This window comes from Pan paniscus, chromosome 16 (assembly GCF_029289425.2).
Source record: "Pan paniscus chromosome 16, NHGRI_mPanPan1-v2.0_pri, whole genome shotgun sequence".
In the NCBI taxonomy this organism is placed as follows: Eukaryota; Metazoa; Chordata; class Mammalia; order Primates; family Hominidae; genus Pan; species Pan paniscus.
In genome coordinates this window covers 30655618-30672738 of record NC_073265.2, presented here as the reverse complement: position 1 = coordinate 30672738, position 17121 = coordinate 30655618, and the positions used below count along the sequence as shown (strand labels likewise).

The 17121-nt window shown below is 47.4% G+C and overlaps 1 protein-coding gene across 1 annotated transcript in view; it reads right to left on the bottom strand.

Annotated features, from left to right (window-relative positions):
* The window catches only part of RTF1 (RTF1 homolog, Paf1/RNA polymerase II complex component), a 67645-nt gene extending 51405 nt beyond the window's left edge, over positions 1-16240 (bottom strand). The window contains exon 1 of the mRNA XM_003826612.5: positions 16018-16240. Within this exon, the coding sequence (XP_003826660.2) occupies positions 16018-16215 (198 nt within the window). The 5' untranslated portion in view covers positions 16216-16240. The remainder of the gene's footprint in view (positions 1-16017) is intronic.
* Positions 16241-17121: the final 881 nt, after the last annotated feature.

The following is a 17121-nucleotide window of genomic DNA, read 5'->3' as shown; positions in this document are numbered from 1 at the left end:
GCTGGGCGTGGTGGCAGGCACCTGTAATCCCAGCTACTTGGGAGGCTGAGGCAGAAGAATTGCTTGAAACCAGAAGGCAGAGGTTGCAGTGAGCCAAGATTGCACCACTGCACTCTAGCCTGGGCAACAAGAGCAAAACTCCTTCTCAAAAAAAAAAAAGAAAAAAGAAAAACCCGCTGGACGCAGTGGCTCACGACTGTAATCCCAGCACTTTGGGAGGCCAAGGTGGGCAGATCACGAGGTCAAGAGTTCAAGACCAGCCTGGCCAACATGATGAAACCCCGTCTCTACTAAAAATACAAAAAAATTAGCTGGGCATGGTGGCAGGCGCCTGTAATCCCAGCTACTTGGGAGTCTGAGGCAAGGAGAATCGCTTGAACCTAGGAGGTGGAGGTTGCAGTGAGCCGAGATCACACCACTGCACTCCAGCCCGGGCGATAGTGCAAGACTCTGTCTCAATACAAAAAAAAGAAAAGAAAACCCACAATAGTATTGAGACAGCAAATACTCTCTTAACAGTGTGAAAGATACAAGATGCACTTCCCACAACTTGAGGATTGTATAGGAAGTTACTGGGAAAACTCACAGCAAGATTACTTTTTAGCTCAGTCCTTTATATTCTTTTTGTTTGTTTTTGGAGATGAAATCTTGGTCTGTCGCCTAGACGAGAGTGCAGTGGTATGATCTTGGCTCACTGCAGCCTTTGCCTCCCAGGTTCAAGCGATTCTCCCACCTCAGCCTTCCAAGTAGCTGGGACTACAGGCATGCACCACCACGCCCAGCTAATATTTTGTATTATTAGTAGAGACAGGGTTTCATCATGTTGCCCAGGCTGGTCTTGAACCTCTGAGCTCAGGCAATCTACTTGCCTCACCCTCCCAAAGTGCTAGGATTACAGGTGTGAGCCACGATGCCCAGCCAGTCCTTTATATTCTATTGAGGGCTCATAACAGCTGAATAGACCAATATGCAACAAAAAAGTCTTCCCACCCCGTCTCTACTAAAAATACAAAAATTAGCTGGGTGTGGCGGTGTGCGCCTGTAGTCCCAGCTACTCGGGAGGCTGAGCAGGAGAATTGCTTGAACCTAGGAGGCGGAGGCTGCAGTGAGCCTAGACCATGCCACTGCACTCCAGCCTGGGCAACAGAGCAAGACTCCGTCTCAAAAAAAAGAAAAGAAAAGAAAAGAAAAGTCTTTCCAACACCACACACATAGAGACCATCAGATTAGGGACAATCAGTTAATCAGTTAGAGATGACCTATCTAACACTTGTAGTCAAAAGTCAATCTGGCCAGGCATAGTGGCTCACACCTGTAATCTCAGCACTTTGGGAGGCCAAAGTGGGAGGACTGTTTAAGGCCAGGAGTTCGAGACCAACTTGGGCAACACAGTAAGACCACATCTCTACAAGAAATTAAAAAAAAAAAAAAAATTAAGTCCATCTGAAACTGATCCATACACCAGAGGTAAATCCATCTGCAACTCTCTCCTACCAGCCCACTTCACTGTGCCACACTGGTTGAGACAACATTTCATATGTCTGGTGAATATCTCTTACCATTGTCCCTGTATTTCAAGCCATCCAGTGAAAGCCTTCCCTATTTATCTCGACATTCCTCTAGGGGAATGGTGCAGGGGGTGCCAGCATGGTATATCAAATGAAGGCTGAACTAAAGATCTACTTGAAATAATGCCAATGCCCAACCTACTTACTATAGGATGGCTGTGCAGAGATGCCGCATCTGGCTTCTACAGCAGTTTCATTAACATTGCTTAAAAGCCATATTTAACATTAAACTAGACTGCCAAAACTGAGACCATGAAACAAGGCAAGAAAGGAGAATAAAAGCCCATATGAATAAATCTCAACAGGTTTTATAGCTAATTAGCATGCTGAGATCTTTCTCACTCATTCCACCAATATAACTAATGTCACCAACTACCAGCTAAGGCGACCAAATATCCTGGTTTTCCCAGGACTGTCATGGTTTTAGCACTAAAAGTTCTACATTCTGGGAAACTTCTCAGTTCCTGGCAAACTAGGATGGTTGGTCACCCTACTAACAGCAACCATTATGTAGCAAGCCCTGGGTAAACAGTAGTGAAGAAAAGATATGGCTGGGCGCAGTGGCTCATATCTGTAATTCCAGCTCTGTTGGAGGCTGAAGTGGGAAAATTGAGCCCAGGAGTTCAAGACCAGCCTCAGCAACATAAGGAGACCCCGTCTGGACAAAAGGATTTTTTAAAAAATTAGGTGGGCCAGGCGTGGTGACTCACACCTGTAATCCCAGCACTTTGGGAGGCCAAGGCGGGCGGATCAGCTGAGGTCAGGAGTTCATGACTAGCCTACCAAACATGGCAAAACCCCGTCTCTACTAAAAATACAAAAATTAGCTGGTCGTGTTGGAGGGCACCTGTAATCCCAGCTACTCAGGAGGCTGAGGCAGGAGAATCACTTGAACCCAGGAAGTGGAAGTTGCAGTGAGCTGAGATCACACCACTGCACTCCAGCCTGGGTAACAGACTGAGACCCCGTCTCCAAAAAAAAAAAATTAGCTGGACGTGGTGATGGGAGCCTGCAGTCCCAGCTGCTTGGAAGGGTGAGGTTGGAGGATCGCTTGAGTTCAGAAGTCGAGGCTGCAGTGAGCTAGGATCTCGCCACTGCACTCCAGGCTGGGCAATGGGCGAAACCCTGTGCCTTAAAAAATAAAAAAGAGGCCAGGCATGGTGGCTCATGCTTGTAATCCTAGCACTTTGGGAGGCTGAGGCAGGTGGATTACTTGAGGTCAGGATTTCAAGACCAGCCCGGCCAATATGGTGAAACCCCATCTCTACTAAAAATACATAAATTAGGCTGGGCACAGTGGCTCACACCTGTAATCCCAGCACTTCGGGAGGCCAAGGCAGGAGGATCATGAGGTCAGGAGATCGAGACCATCCTGGCTAACACGATGAAACCCTGTCTCTACTAAAAATACAAAAGATTAGTTGGGTGTGGTGCCACGCGCCTGTAGTCCCAGCTATTTGGGAGGCTGAGGCTGGAGAATCGCTTGAACCCGGGAGGTGGAGGTTGTAGTGAGCCAGAGGTTGCAGTGAGCCGAGATCGCGCCACTGCACTCCAGCCTAGGGCGCAGCGAGACTCGTCTCAAAAAAAAAAAAAAAAAAAAAAAATTAGCCAGACATGGTGGCATGCACCTGTAATCCCAGCTACTCACGAAGCTGAGGCAGGAGAACTGCGTGAACCCAGGAGGTAGGGATGGCAGTGAGCTGATATCGTGCCACTGCATTCCAGCCTGGGCAATAGAGCAAGACTCTGTCTCAAAAAAAAAAAAAAAAGAAAAGAAAAAATAAATTAAATTAAATTAAATTAAAAACAAAGAAAAAATAAGGAAAAGATACATGGTCCTTGACCTCATGGAATTTAAAATCAAGTATGGGAGACAAACAATGAACAAGTAAAGAAACAATGAATTCCATCTAATGGTAAGTGTTAAGAAGGAAGTGAATCAAATGAGTGCAGGGGCTATCTGCAGTAGGGTGGTTAGAGAGGCTTCTCTGAGGCACTGAGGCTGAGACTAGAAACTTCACGAGAGGAAAAGATGGTACAGTTTTCTGGACAGAGGCCTTCAGATGGAACAGCTAAGGCCCTGAAGCTGATAACAGCTTGGCTTAGTCAAAGAACTGAAAGAGAAACCGTGACTAAAGTTTAGCAGGCAAGCAGGAGAATTGAATGCGGTGGGTTAGTGGTAAGAAGAAACCAGATCTTTCTGAGCTTTATAAAACAGGGTGAGGAGCATGGAAGTTAGGCAGTGGGAAGCCATCAAATGGTTTGAAGCAGGGGAGTAACCCAATCCAGCAAGGGTTTTAAAAGAGCACTCCTGGAAAGAGAGAGAGAGAGAAAAAAAAAAAAAGAGCACTACAACTGGTAGATGAACAGACTAGAGGGGCCAGGGTGGAAGTACAGAGAGGACTCAGAAGGAACCCATAGCAGTCGCATTAAACAAGTAGCCACAGGGACAGAGAGAAGTGGAAGGATCTACGAGATGACGAGGAAAAAACAGTAATTCGCAGAGCTTTAAATCCGAGAAGTTACTTCCTAGTGTCCCTTTCATAGCAAAACTGTTGGTTGATTTAAACAGTGAATATTGGCTGGGCGTGGTGGCTCACAGGTGGCTTACAGGTGGCCTGTAATCCCAGTACTTTGGGAGGCCAAGGTAGGAGGAAGGATCCCTTGAGCCCAGGAATTTGAGACCAGCATGGGCAACACAGGGAGACCCTGTCTCTACAAAAAATTAAAAATCAATTCGCTGCGGCCAGGAGTGGTGGCTCACGCCTGTAATCCCAGCACTTTGGGAGGCCAAGATGGGCAGATTACTTGAGGTCAGGAGTTTGAGACCAGCCTGGCCAACATGACGAAACCCCGTCTCTACTAAAAATACAAAAAGTAGGCAGATGTGGTGGCATATGCTTGTAATCCCAGCTACACAGGAGGCTGTGGGAGAACTGGTTGGGCCCAGGAGGCAGAGAGGTTGCAGTGAGCTGAGATCACACCACTGCACTCCAGCCAGGGCAACAGAGCAAGACTCTGTCTCAAAATAAATAAATAAATTAGCTGGGCATGGTGGCACACACCTGTGATCCCAGATACTCCAGAGGCAGAGGAGGGAGGATCACTTGAAGCCAGGAGGTCAAAGCTAGAGTGATCCATGATCACGTCACTGCACTTCAGCTTGGGTAACAGAGTGAGACCCTGTCTTCAAAAAAAAAAAAAGGAGTAGGGAGCCGGACACGGTAGCTCACACTTGTAATCCCAGCACTTTGGGAGGCTGAGGTGGGCGGATCACAAGGTCAGGAGATCGAGACCATCCTGGCTAACACAGTGAAACCCCGTCTCTACTAAAAATACAAAAAAATTAGCCGGGTGTAGTGGCGGGCACCTGTAGTCCCAGCTACTCGGGAGGCTGAGGCAGGAGAATGGTGTGAACCCAGGAGGCAGAGCTTGCAGTGAGCTGAGATCACGTCATTGCACTCCAGCCTGGGCAACAAAGCGAGACTCCATCTCAAAAAAAAAAAAAAAAAAGGGGATATCAGTATTGCAGTAGAGGGGTTGGAACAAGAACCCCCAAAGTGACAGTGTCCTTTATCTCTTCAAGTAATCTCAATGTAACCAAGTTAGAAAATGTCCCACCATGTAGCTTGGGTGACACAGTGAGACCCCAGCTCTAAAAATAAAATTAAAAAAAAAAGAAGGTGGCCAGGCATGGTGGCTCATGCCTGTAATCCCAGCACTTTGGGAGGCCAAGCCAGGCAGATCACCTGAGGTCAGGAGATCAAGACCAGCCTGGCCAGCATGGTGAGACCCCGTCTCTACTAAAAATACAAAAATTAGCCAGGTGTGGTGGCGTACACTTGTAATCCCAGCTACTTGGGAAGCTAAGACAGGAGAATCACTTGAATCCGGGAGGCGGAGGTTGCAGTGAGCTGAGATTGCCCCACTGCACTCCAGCCTGGGCAACAAAGAGCAAAACTCCGTTTCAAAAAAAAATAAAACTTGACACCATAGGTATGCCAAGTAGCATTTGCTTATTCAACAAAAATTTATTAAGTGCCTATTCTGTCAGGCGAGCATCGGCATAATTATTATTACTGTTATTATTATTTGAGTCAGGGTCTCACTGTCACCCAGGCTGGAGTGCAGTTGTGTGATCATGGCTCTCTGCAGCCTCAACCTCCTAAGCTCAGGTGATCCTCCTATCTCAGCCTCCTGAGTAGCTGGGACTACAGGCACACATCACTACACCCAGCTTATGTAGCTTTTATTTTGAATGAATAGCTGGGACCACAGGCGCATGCCACCACACTCAGCTAATTTTTTAAAAATTTTGTAGGGCCGGGCGCAGTGGCTCACGCCTGTAATCCCAGCACTTTGGGAGGCCAAGGTGGGTGGATCACGAGGTCAGGAGATCGAGACCATCCTGGCTAACACGGTGAAACCCCGTCTCTACTAAAAATACAAAAAATTAGCCGGGCATGGTGGCGGGTGCCTGTAGTCCCAGCTACTCAGGAGGCTGAGGCAGGAGAATGGCGTGAACCCAGGAGGCGGAGCTTGCAGTGAGCCAAGATCGCGCCACTGCACTCCGGCCTGGGCAACAGAGCAAGACTCTGTCTCAAAAAAAAAAAAAAAAAAAAAAAATTTGTAGACCAGGCATGGTGGCTCATGCCTGTAGTCCCAGCACTTTGGGAGGCCAAGGTGGGTGGATCACGAGGTCAGGAGTTCAAGACCAGCCTGGCCAACATGGTGAAACCCTATCTCTACTAAAAATACAAAAATTAGCCGGGCGTGGTGGTGGGCCCCTGTAATCCCAGCTGCTTGGCAGGCTGAGGCAGGAGAATTGCTTGAACCTGGGAGGTGGAGGTTGCAGTGAGCCGAGATCACACCATTGCACTCCAGCCTGGGCAACAGAGTGAGACTCTGCCTAAAAAACAAAAAACAACAACAACAACAAAAAAAATTACACACACACACACACATATATGTAGCGGCTGGGCACAGTAGACTCACGCCTGTAATCCCAACACTTCAGGAGGCCGGCGGTGGGTGGGTGGGGGGGGGGTGGATCACCTGAGGTCAGGAGTTCGAGACCAGCCTGGCCAACATGGAAAAACCCCATCTCTACTAAAAATACAAAAAAATGGCCAGGCACAGTGGCTCACGCTTGTAATCCCAGCAGTTCGGGAAGCCGAGGTGGGCAGATCATGACGTCTGGAGTTCGAGATCAGTCTGGCCAATATGGTGAAACCCTGTCTCTACTAAAAATACAAAAAATTAGTCAGGCATGGTGGCGCACGCCTGTAGTCCCAGCTACTCGGGAGGCTGAGGCAGAAGAATCGCTTGAATCCAGGAGGGGGAGGTTGCAGTGAGCAGAGATCGTGCCACTGCACTCCACCCTGGGCGACAGAGCGAGACTCTATCTCAAAAAAAAAAATAAAAACAAACAATCAAAAAAATTAGCTGGGCATGGTGGCATGCGCCTGTAATCCCAGCTACTCAGGAGGCTGAGGCACGAGAATCGCTTGAACCCAGGGCGGAGGTTGCAGTGAGCCAAGATGGTGTCACTGCACTCCAGCCTAGGCAACAGAGCGAGACTCCACCTCAAAAAAAAATTTTTTTTTTTTTTTATAGAGACCAGGTTTCATCATCATGTTGCCTAGGCTGATCTCAAACTCCTGAGCTCAAGCAATCCTCCCACCTCAGCCTCCCAAAGTGCTGGGATTACAGGCATGAGCCATTGTGCCTGGCCCTCAAGTGTTATTTTCAACTACCTACTTGATGTCTCCACTTAGACATCTCATAGTCACTTCGAACTCCACATATCCCAGACTGAATGCAGGATCTTCACCTCTAAACCTGCTCCTCCAGCACTCCCCATCTCATGCCAGTGCCTGGCATCAATCCTAAATACTCCTCTTCTCATCCTAACATCTAATCAGTCCTCAGTCTTCAAGGCCTTTTAGTTCTACATACTGAACATTATGTCCAACCAATTCCACTATCTGTCATCTCTATAACAACCATATCAATCCAAGTCAGTCCTTCATTTAATAAATACTGACTGGGTGCCAACTGCATATAGGCACTGCTCTAGATGCCAGGGACAGCATAGTGAACACATACGGTTACCCTCCTGGAGCTTCCATTCTAATGGAACTTATGTTCTCCATTATCTCTCATCTGGACTCCTCTCTCTGCCACTTCATTAGTGTCCCCCTCCATATTACTCTCCACAATAGTCTGGGTAAGGCAAATCTGAAAATCTTCTCCAACTTAAAATCCTTCAATGGCTTCCTATTACTCTCAGAATAAACTCCAAAGTCTCTACTAAAAATACAAGAATTGGCCAGGCGCGGTGGCTCACACCTGTAATCCCAGCACACTTTGGGAGGCCGAGGCGGGCAGATCATGAGGTCAGGAGATCAAGACCATCCTGGCTAACACGGTGAAACCCGTGCCTACTAAAAATACAAAAAAAAAATTAGCCGGACACAGTGGCAGGCGCCTATAGTCCCAGCTACTCGGGAGGCTGAGGCAGGAGAATGGTATGAACCCGGGAGGCGAAGCTTGCAGTGGCAGAGACAGCGCCACTGCAGTCCGGCCTGGGCAAAAGAGCGAGACTCCGTCTCAAAAACAAAAAACAAAAATTAGCCAAGTGTGGTGGCACACACTTGCAGTCCCAGCCACCGGGGAGGCTGACGCCCTCCAGTGGCTTTAAATTTTTTTCTTTTTTTCTTTTGTTTTTTTTAGACGGAGTCTCTCTCTGTCACCCAGGCTAATACAGTGGTGATCTCGGCTCACTGCAACCTCCGCCTCCTAGGTTCAAGGGATTCTCATGCCTCAGCCTCGCCAGTGGCTGGGACTACAGGTGTGTGCCACCGCACTTGGCTAATTTTTGTATTTTTACTAGAGATGGGGTTTCGCCATGTTGGCCCGCCTGGTCGAACTCCTGGCCTCATATGATCCGCCCACCTCGGCCTCCCAAAGTGCTGGGATTACAGGCGTGAGCCACTGCGCCTGGCCAAAAAACTTTTCTCTTTTTAACGCAGCCCACAGGAAGATAAATTATACCTCACAACCCAGTATACATGTACATGTACATATGAGACACACAAATTTCATCACTTATATTTACTATGTATGACACATTTGATGTTTTCTATCAATTCAATTTTATTTTTACTGCTGAGTGTAGTCCGTAAACTGACTTCTCCATCCTCAAAGGGTCAAAACAGAATCTACCTCTACAGTTTCATTTGTACTATTCTCTCTCCAACTATGCAACTAGTTTATGTTACTCACTCTGTGCTTCTTTCAGTTTCATAAGGGTTCGAGGTCCTTCCTGCCTCATTTATTTTATATATGCTGGTGCCTCAACCATGAACATTCAACACTCTTCCCTTTACTCTTCAGTCTTCTAATCTGCTTCTCCTTAACACATATTCCAGGTCTGTTTCAATGTCACTCTCATCAGGCTAGAATAGGGTCCCTGGTTAATATTTCCACAGTATTCTTGTCCTTGCTTCATGGCCTGTAGTGCAATTGTAAGGAAATTACTCTCTCTGAGCAATCTCCCCACCTCATCTCTCTCTCATTCCACTTTACACTCCTTGAAGGTGGAAACTGCTTCCATTTTGTTCACCCAATAGCTCTAGTGTCTAACACTGTCTAATATATCTGTTGAACGATGAACAATCAGGCCGGATGTGGTGGCTCATGCCTGAAATCCCAGCACCCTGGGGAAGCCAAGGAGGGCGGATCACTTGAGGTCAGGAGTTTGAGACCAGCCTGGCCAACATGGTGAAACCCCATCTCTACTAAAAATACAAAAATTAGTCGGGCATGGTGGTGCATACCTGTAATCCCAGCTACTTGGGAGGCTGAGGCAGGATAATTGCTTGAACCCGGGAAGCGGAGGTGGCAGTGAGCTGAGATCGTCCCACTGCACTCCAGCCTGGGCAACAAAGTGAGACTCCATCTCAAAATAAATAAATAAATAAATAAAAATAAATACACCAATATGACCTGTGTCTGAAGATCAGTTTTGTATTTTTCCTAAAAGCCTCACTGTTAAAGCTCCCAGGGCTGGGCGTGGTGGCTCACCCCTGTAATCCCAGCACTTTGGGAGGCCGAGGTGGGTGGATCACCTGAGGTCGGGAGTTCGAGACCAGACTGACCAACATGGAGAAACCCCATCTCTAATAAAAATGTAAAATTAGCCGGGAGTGGTGGCGCGTGCCTGTCATCCCAGCTACTCGGGAGGCTGAGGCAGGAGAATCACTTGAACCTAGAGGCGGAGGCTACAGTGAGCCCAGCGCGCCATTGCTCTCCAGCCTGGGTGACAGAGCAAGACTCCATCTTGGGCGGCGGTTGGGTGGGGAGGGAGCTCCCATGGGACTCACTCTTTGAAAAGAGTGAAATTAACAAGCGAATTACATCAAGCTAGATGCAACATGACACAAATTAAAGTTTTCACAAATTAACACCGACACTTCTCACAAACTCTTCCTACACTTCAAAATTTGCCTCTGATTAATGCGGAAAACACTACATTAACAAGAAGCACAACTTTTAAATTTCTCAAGATTTATGGGGAAGGTTTATAGAAGTATGCTTTATAATAATAATATTCTTTACATGTAGTATCTAAAAACAGCTCCTAGAAAATACTAACAGGGCTGGCCGGGCACAGTGGTTCACGCCTGTAATCCCAACACTTTGGGAGGCCGAGGAGGGTGGATCACGAGGTCAGGAGTTCAAGACCAGCCTGGCCAAGATGGTGAAACCCCGTCTCTACTAAAAATACAAAAATTAGCTGGACGTGGTGGCGTGTGCCTGTAATCCAAGCTACTCGGAAGGCTGAGGCAGAGAACTGTTTGAACCCGGGAGGCGGAGGCTGCAGGAGCCAAGATCGCGCCACTGCACTCCAGCCTGGGTGACAGAGCGAGACTCCGTCTCAAAAAAAAAGAAAAAAGAAAATACTTAGGGGGGTCTATTCTCTCAAAGACAAATTTAATTATTGCTACTTCAAGTTAGATAAACAGAGAAAAACAGGACATGACAATATAATCTCCATTTTAAATAAGAAACCTATAAAATAAAGCATCCCAGTGTGCACATAGCTCAATTTTTAGTTTTTTAGAAAGGTAGAGTGAAATTTTTATAAATACGGAGTTGTACTGATTTGAATTGAGAACTCTGGTTCCTTTATTATCTTGAATGCTTTTCATTTTATAGGACTTACTGCATAAATATTATTCCATAAAGGGAGATGACATAGAGCCCAGAGGTTTGCCTCAAATTATTATTTCCCAATAGGCACCAACAGCAAGTATCTTGAAATTTAAAAATGTTGAAGAAAGGGTGTGGTCAAAATAAGGACAGAGTCACTATCAGGTCAAATGCTAAAAGAAAAGCTTTCAAACTCTCAAACTAGGTCTTAGTTTTAAAAACTTTCAAAGGTTAAAATAAGGCCAGGTGCTGGATCACCTGAGGCCAGGAGTTAGAGACCAGTCTGGCCAACATAGCGAAACTCCGTCTCTACTGAAAATACAAAAAATTAGCCAGGTGTGGTGGCAGGCGCCTGTAATCTCAGCTACCCAGGAGGCTGAGGCAGGAGAATTGCTTGAACCCGGGAGGTGGAAGGTGCAGTGAGTCGAGATCGTGCTATTGCACTCCAGCCTGGGCGATAGAGTGAGACTCCAACTCGAAAATAAATAAATAAACAAACAAACAAATAAATAAATAAGGCCTGGTGTGGCAGCTCACACCTGTAATTCCAGCACTTTGGGAGGCCAAAGCCTGAGAATCACCTAAGCCCAGGAGTTCGAGACTAGCCTAGGCAATGTAGTGGGACCCCCATCTCTACAAATGATTTTAAAAATTAGCTGGGTGTGGTGGTGCACACCTGTAGTCCCAGCTACTTGAGAGGCTGAGGGGGAAGGATGACTGAGCTAGGGAGGTCAACGCTACAGCAGTGAGCTGTAATTGTGCCACTGCACTCCAGCCTGGGTGACAGGAGTGAAACCCTGCCTAAAAAAAAAAAAAAAAAAAGAACCAGTAGTTTTGCCATCTTAAAACCTCCCTGTCAAGTTCTTTTAGTTATACAAGTGCCTTTTTTTTTTTTTTCTTTGGGACAGGGTCTCACTCTGTTACCTGGGCTGAAGAGAAATGGTGGGACCACAAGTAACTGCAACTTCAACCTCCCAGGCTCAAGCAATCCTCCCACCCCAGACTCCCAAGTAGCTGAGACTAGAGGCACGCCACCATGCCCAGCTAATTTTTAAATTCTTTTTTTTTTTTTTTTTTTTTTTTTTTTTAATACAGAGTTTCACTCTTGTTGCCCAGGCTGGAGTGCAATGGCACGATCTCGGCTCACCACAGCCTCCACCTCCTGGGTTCAAGTGATTCTCCTGCCTCAGCCTTCTGAGTAACTGGGATTACAGGCAAGCACCACCATGCCTGGCTAATTTTGTATTTTTAGTAGAGACGAGGTTTCTCCATGTTGGTCAGGCTGGTCTCAAACTCCCAACCTCAGGTGATCCGCCCACCTCGGCCTCCCAAAGTGCTGGGATTACAGGTATGAGCCACTGCACCTGGCCAATTTTTAAAGTCTTTGTACAGATGAGGTCTCACTTTGTTGCCTACGCTGATCTCAAACACCTGGGCTCAAGTGATCCTCCCACTTTGGCCTCCCAAAGTGCTGAGATTACAGGGCATGAGCCACCATGCCCAGCCTATACATGTACGCTTAACTTGGAAGTACTATGGCAGACACAGGAAGCTATTTCTCTTCTAAATACTTATAGTGTGTTACTAAAAAGATTAACCTGCATATAGGCAGTGATCTTAATCACTAACATAAATCATAATTACTTGAGCTATACCTGTTACAAATGCAGAGTCCAGACCTCTATCCCCTGAGAGTCTGATTCAGTAGGTCTAGGATGGGAACTGCTGCACCCTCTAAGTCCCAACCTACATTTTAAATAAGCAACCCAGGTGGCTTCTGACACAGAGGTCTGCCCCTACCACCAGGAAAAACCAGCCTAGAAGGCCCATATATCTCACCTTCAGTGAGGAATAAATTGGAGGTAAAATTTTTGACATAATGGCTCAGATTCCCATCTGAAAAACCCAGGGACAAAAGGCCTCCTTACGAACTGCGTTCCAATCCACACTAGATACTCAGTGATCTGTCATGGTTTGTTCCTTCCACAAGTACCATACGCTAGACAGCAAGTCTAATGTTATACCCCCAGTGAAGACTCAGAACCAGATGGAGCAGCACAGGGTATTTGGGGCAGGAATAGGAATAGGAATGCATTAGGATTCCTAAAGACCCCCAAGCAGCACTGACAGTGAACTTGTGCTAAAGGTCTTTCGTGAAAATGTCTAGAGGGCAGAGATCTTCCTCTTTGATTCTTCTGAGAGTCTGGCATAGTGCTGAACAGACAAACTGAAGGCATCAGTACCCCTGTTAGGATGTGCAGGGAAAGGGAATTTTGATCTAGTTCCCATCTGATAACAAGAATGCAAATAAGAAGCTGAAGGGGAGGAAGTTAAATTTGTTGTTAAAATGTATTAGGTATTACTTACACATTTTATGTTAATTTCCTTTTACAAATAGATATTTAGAATTGGATTTAAAGTTGCAATTCCGGCCAAGCACGGTGGCTCATGCCTGTAATCCCAGCACTTTGGGAGGCCGAGGTGGGCATATCACTTGAGGTCAGGAGTTTGAAACCAGCCTGGCCAACATGGAGAAACCCTGTCTCCACTAAAAATACAAAAAATTAGCCAGGTGTGGTGACAGGCACCTGTAGTCCCAGCTACACGGGAGGCTGAAGCAGGAGAATCGCTTGAACCCAGTGGGCGGAGGTTGCAGTGAGTTGAGATTGTGCCACTGAACTCCAGCCCGGGCAACAGAACAAGACTCCGTCTCAAAAATAAATAAATAAATAAAGTGGCAATTCTCTGCAGTTCCCACTTTGAAAAAGCTTTTTGTGGATCAGGTGAAATATCTCTACCACGAAAAGAAGCACTCAACTTATTTTATTCATCAGAATTCTGTGGGAAACTACTAAGGACAATAATTTGCAGTTCAGTTCATTCATCACTTTGAACAGATGTCTTGAGAGTGCTTTACCAAGAAATCCCCCCAAATAATCCTTTTAATGTATGTACCAATTTCCTCTAAACTATCCAGTGTACTTTATAAACACGAACTCTAGCACCATGAAAAATGACTGTGAAACATTATCATTTTGCAGTATGAAAAAAATTTAAAACTAACAGATTGAGTTGGTATAGTGGAAACAGTATAGGCTTTGTACTCATGAAGATCTGGGTTCAAATCCCAATGCTACTACTTACTAGTTGTGAGTTATTTAACTTTTTCAACCTCCATTTTCTTTATGTAGAGGAAATAATTTCAAATTTACCATAATGTGAAAACTTGACAATCTAAACAAAACAATTAAAGTGCCTACTCTAGGCACTATATAAATGGTAGCCAACGTTGTTATTATCTGAAACATTCACATTTGTAGATGAAAAGACAGAAAAAAAATAGATTCTACTCCTTCTAATTGCCAGTCTAAAATTATCTACCAATCAAACTTTTACAGTCGAAATTATACTTTTGATATTTTTGTAAACTTCAGGAGCCTTTCAATGAGAACATTTTCAATTCCTACCCCAAAACAAAGTTTCTATTCCTTAGATAGTCCTACACAGGCCCCATTACTTCTCCACCTCCCTACCACCATTTTCAAAGCAGTCTTCTTTCTACAGCACCTCCTCAGTCCTTTTCTTCTTAAAAGTCCTCCCCTTGGCGGAGCTTGCAGTGAAGCCAAGATCGCACCACTGCACTCCAGCCTGGGCGACAGTGCGAGACTTCGTCTCAAAAAAAAAAAAAATAAATAAATAAATAAAAAGTCCTCCCCTTTTATGCCTTAATACTTTCTTTTTCTTTCTTTTCTTTTCTTTTCTTTTTTTTTTTTTGTGATGGAGTTTCGCTCTTGTTGCCCAGGCTCACTGCAACCTCCACCTCCCGGGTTCAAGAATTCTCCTGCCTCAGCCTCCCGAGTAGCTGGGATTACAGGCATGTGCCACCACGCCCCGCTAATTTTGTATTTTTAGTAGAGATGGGGTTTCTCCATGTTGGTCAGGCTGGTCTCGAACTCCCGACCTCAGATGAGCCTTGGCCTCCCAAAGTGCTGGGACTACAGGCGTGAGCCACCGCGCCCAGCCCCTAATACTTTAAAACTGAGACCTCTGGCTTCATATAAAAGACCCCCAAAAAGCCATTTATAGAAAAACTTTACAATTAGCAAATGCTTGCACTGCCATCAATTTTTACAAACACTTGATCTTTACAATAAACCAATTAGATAAACAAGGCTGATGTTACATTTTCATTTTACATTTAAGACCAAAGATATATAGCTAGAAAATAGCATAAGCCCAGCCTAGAATTCAAATTTTCAGACTCCAAGTTCAATACTCTTTCTACTCAAAAGCTACTATCTCTTGGATATTCTTTCTTTACATCATTTGCTCATTAAACAGAAAGGAGACCATCTTTGTATCGCCTGGTATCACTAGAGCACTGCTACAAAGAGCAGATTCCTCCCTACAATGTTTTCTAGAGTATATAAACAGTTCAACCCCAAGAGTTACTTTCAGTGCTTCCTGCAGTCTTCAAGTAAGAAAGAATTCTGGGATGCTGCGTGAAAGGGCCAAGAGGAGGCCTGGGCTATGCACAGTCCCTCCATGTCGCCCTACATAGTTCTCTATTTCTTCCAGTATCTGCCCTCTTTCCTCCACCCAAGAGTGTTTTTTTGGGTCTGACACCTCAACAGGGGCCCTTCTCAAACACAAACGACCCTAGTCGCCAAATAAACTCGTGCCCACAGCTAAGTCATCCTTGGCAAGCACGGCAGAGGCTCCTAGGAACATTTACGAGTGTCCTTCCCCTCTGTCCACATCCCTTGTCCGAAAAACTTCCATCTTCCAGAGTCCGGATCTTCTTGGCCCTCGGCCCCCACTGCTCGACGCGCACCCTTGCACCTCCTCCAAAACCTCCCAGCCTCCCAGGTTGGCGGGCGATACTTCCTATCTCTCCCAGCCCGGATCTCCTGGACTACAGCCCGCCGCCCCGATCTGGCCCCGGAAGATCGCGGCCCCTTTCGCTACCCCCGAGCCCGAGGCCCAACGGCCCGGTCCCTGCCCCGCCTCCCCGCCCAAGGCGCCAAGTCCTCGGGGCTCCGTCTCCAGGCCCGGGCCGGTCTCCAAGGCCCCGCACACTCCGGGAGGACGGGAAAGGGGCTGTAGTGGTGCCCAGGGCACGGGGCAAGCTGGGCGCTCTGGTAGGAAGGCTCCAGGCCCGGCCGTCTCCGGTTCCCGCGGCCCCGACAGCCCTCTGGCTCCGCCGGCCCGCGCCTCCGCGGCCTGCCCTCACCTGATCCAGGTTCTCGTCGCTGCCGCTGTCCTCTGTGTCCGAGTCGATCACGACGCGGCCTTTCCGCTTCTTTACCATGGTGGTCCCCCGGCTCCCACGCCGGCCGCCGCCCGGACTCCCCTCTTGCCCGCCTGCCAGTGGGACCGCCACTGCCGCCGCCGCCGCCGCTGCTCGACCCACACAAAGGCGACCGCGCATGCGCGCTCCGCTCCGCCCCCTGGCCCCGCCCCCTGCTCGCCGCACGCCGTTCGCAGGTCGCCGGGTGCCCCGCCCTACCCCGCCCCCGACGCAGCGTGAGAGGCGGGGCCTTCCCCCCTCGCTGGTTCCCGGCAGAGAGTGGTGGTGGCTTTACCCGCGACTGCCCTGGAGTCCTTGGCTATATCTCTGCTACGGAGCCGAAGTTTGGTGGGCTCTCTTCCTATCAGGGGCTGGAGCCGCAAGGATCCAGGTTCTCTCTGAGGGGGCTCACGTGTCTACCTACTTTCAAGCTGTCCAACACTGATGGCGTGTACTTAAGGGGCCGACGGCCTGGAAGACATAAGTCGCCTGGACCACGCGGTGGACACCGGTTGGGGGCTGGAGCCTGCCGACCCGGGCTGTGCGAATGACAGCTGAGCTGGGACCTGGAGAATGCATCTGAATTACCCAAAAGGGGAGTAGAGTGTTGCACGCAGAGAACAGCGTAGGCAAAATGGCCCGGCGATAATAAAGTTAGGTTCGGAGAACTGAAGTTAGTTATGGCCAGAGCAGAGATTGTGGGTGGGGATAGGCGACAGACCAGGCTGGAGAAGGACACGGCGACTGCCTCACTCAGATCCTAATAAGTAAGCTGAATTAGGGAGTTTGAACTTGAGTATTGAAAGATTTTAAACTGAAGAACCACATGATTTGATTTGTATGTGGTTTTGTGTTTTAGTAGAGACGGGGCCTCCCTATATTGCCCAGGCTGGTCTCGAACCCCTGGGCCCAAGGGATCCTCCTGCCTTGGCCTCCCAAAGTGCTGGGATTACAGGCGTGAGCTACCGTGCCCAGCCTGATTTGTGGTGGTTTTTTTTGTTTGTTTGTTTGTTTGTTCGTTTGTTTTGGAGACGGAGTCGCTCTTGT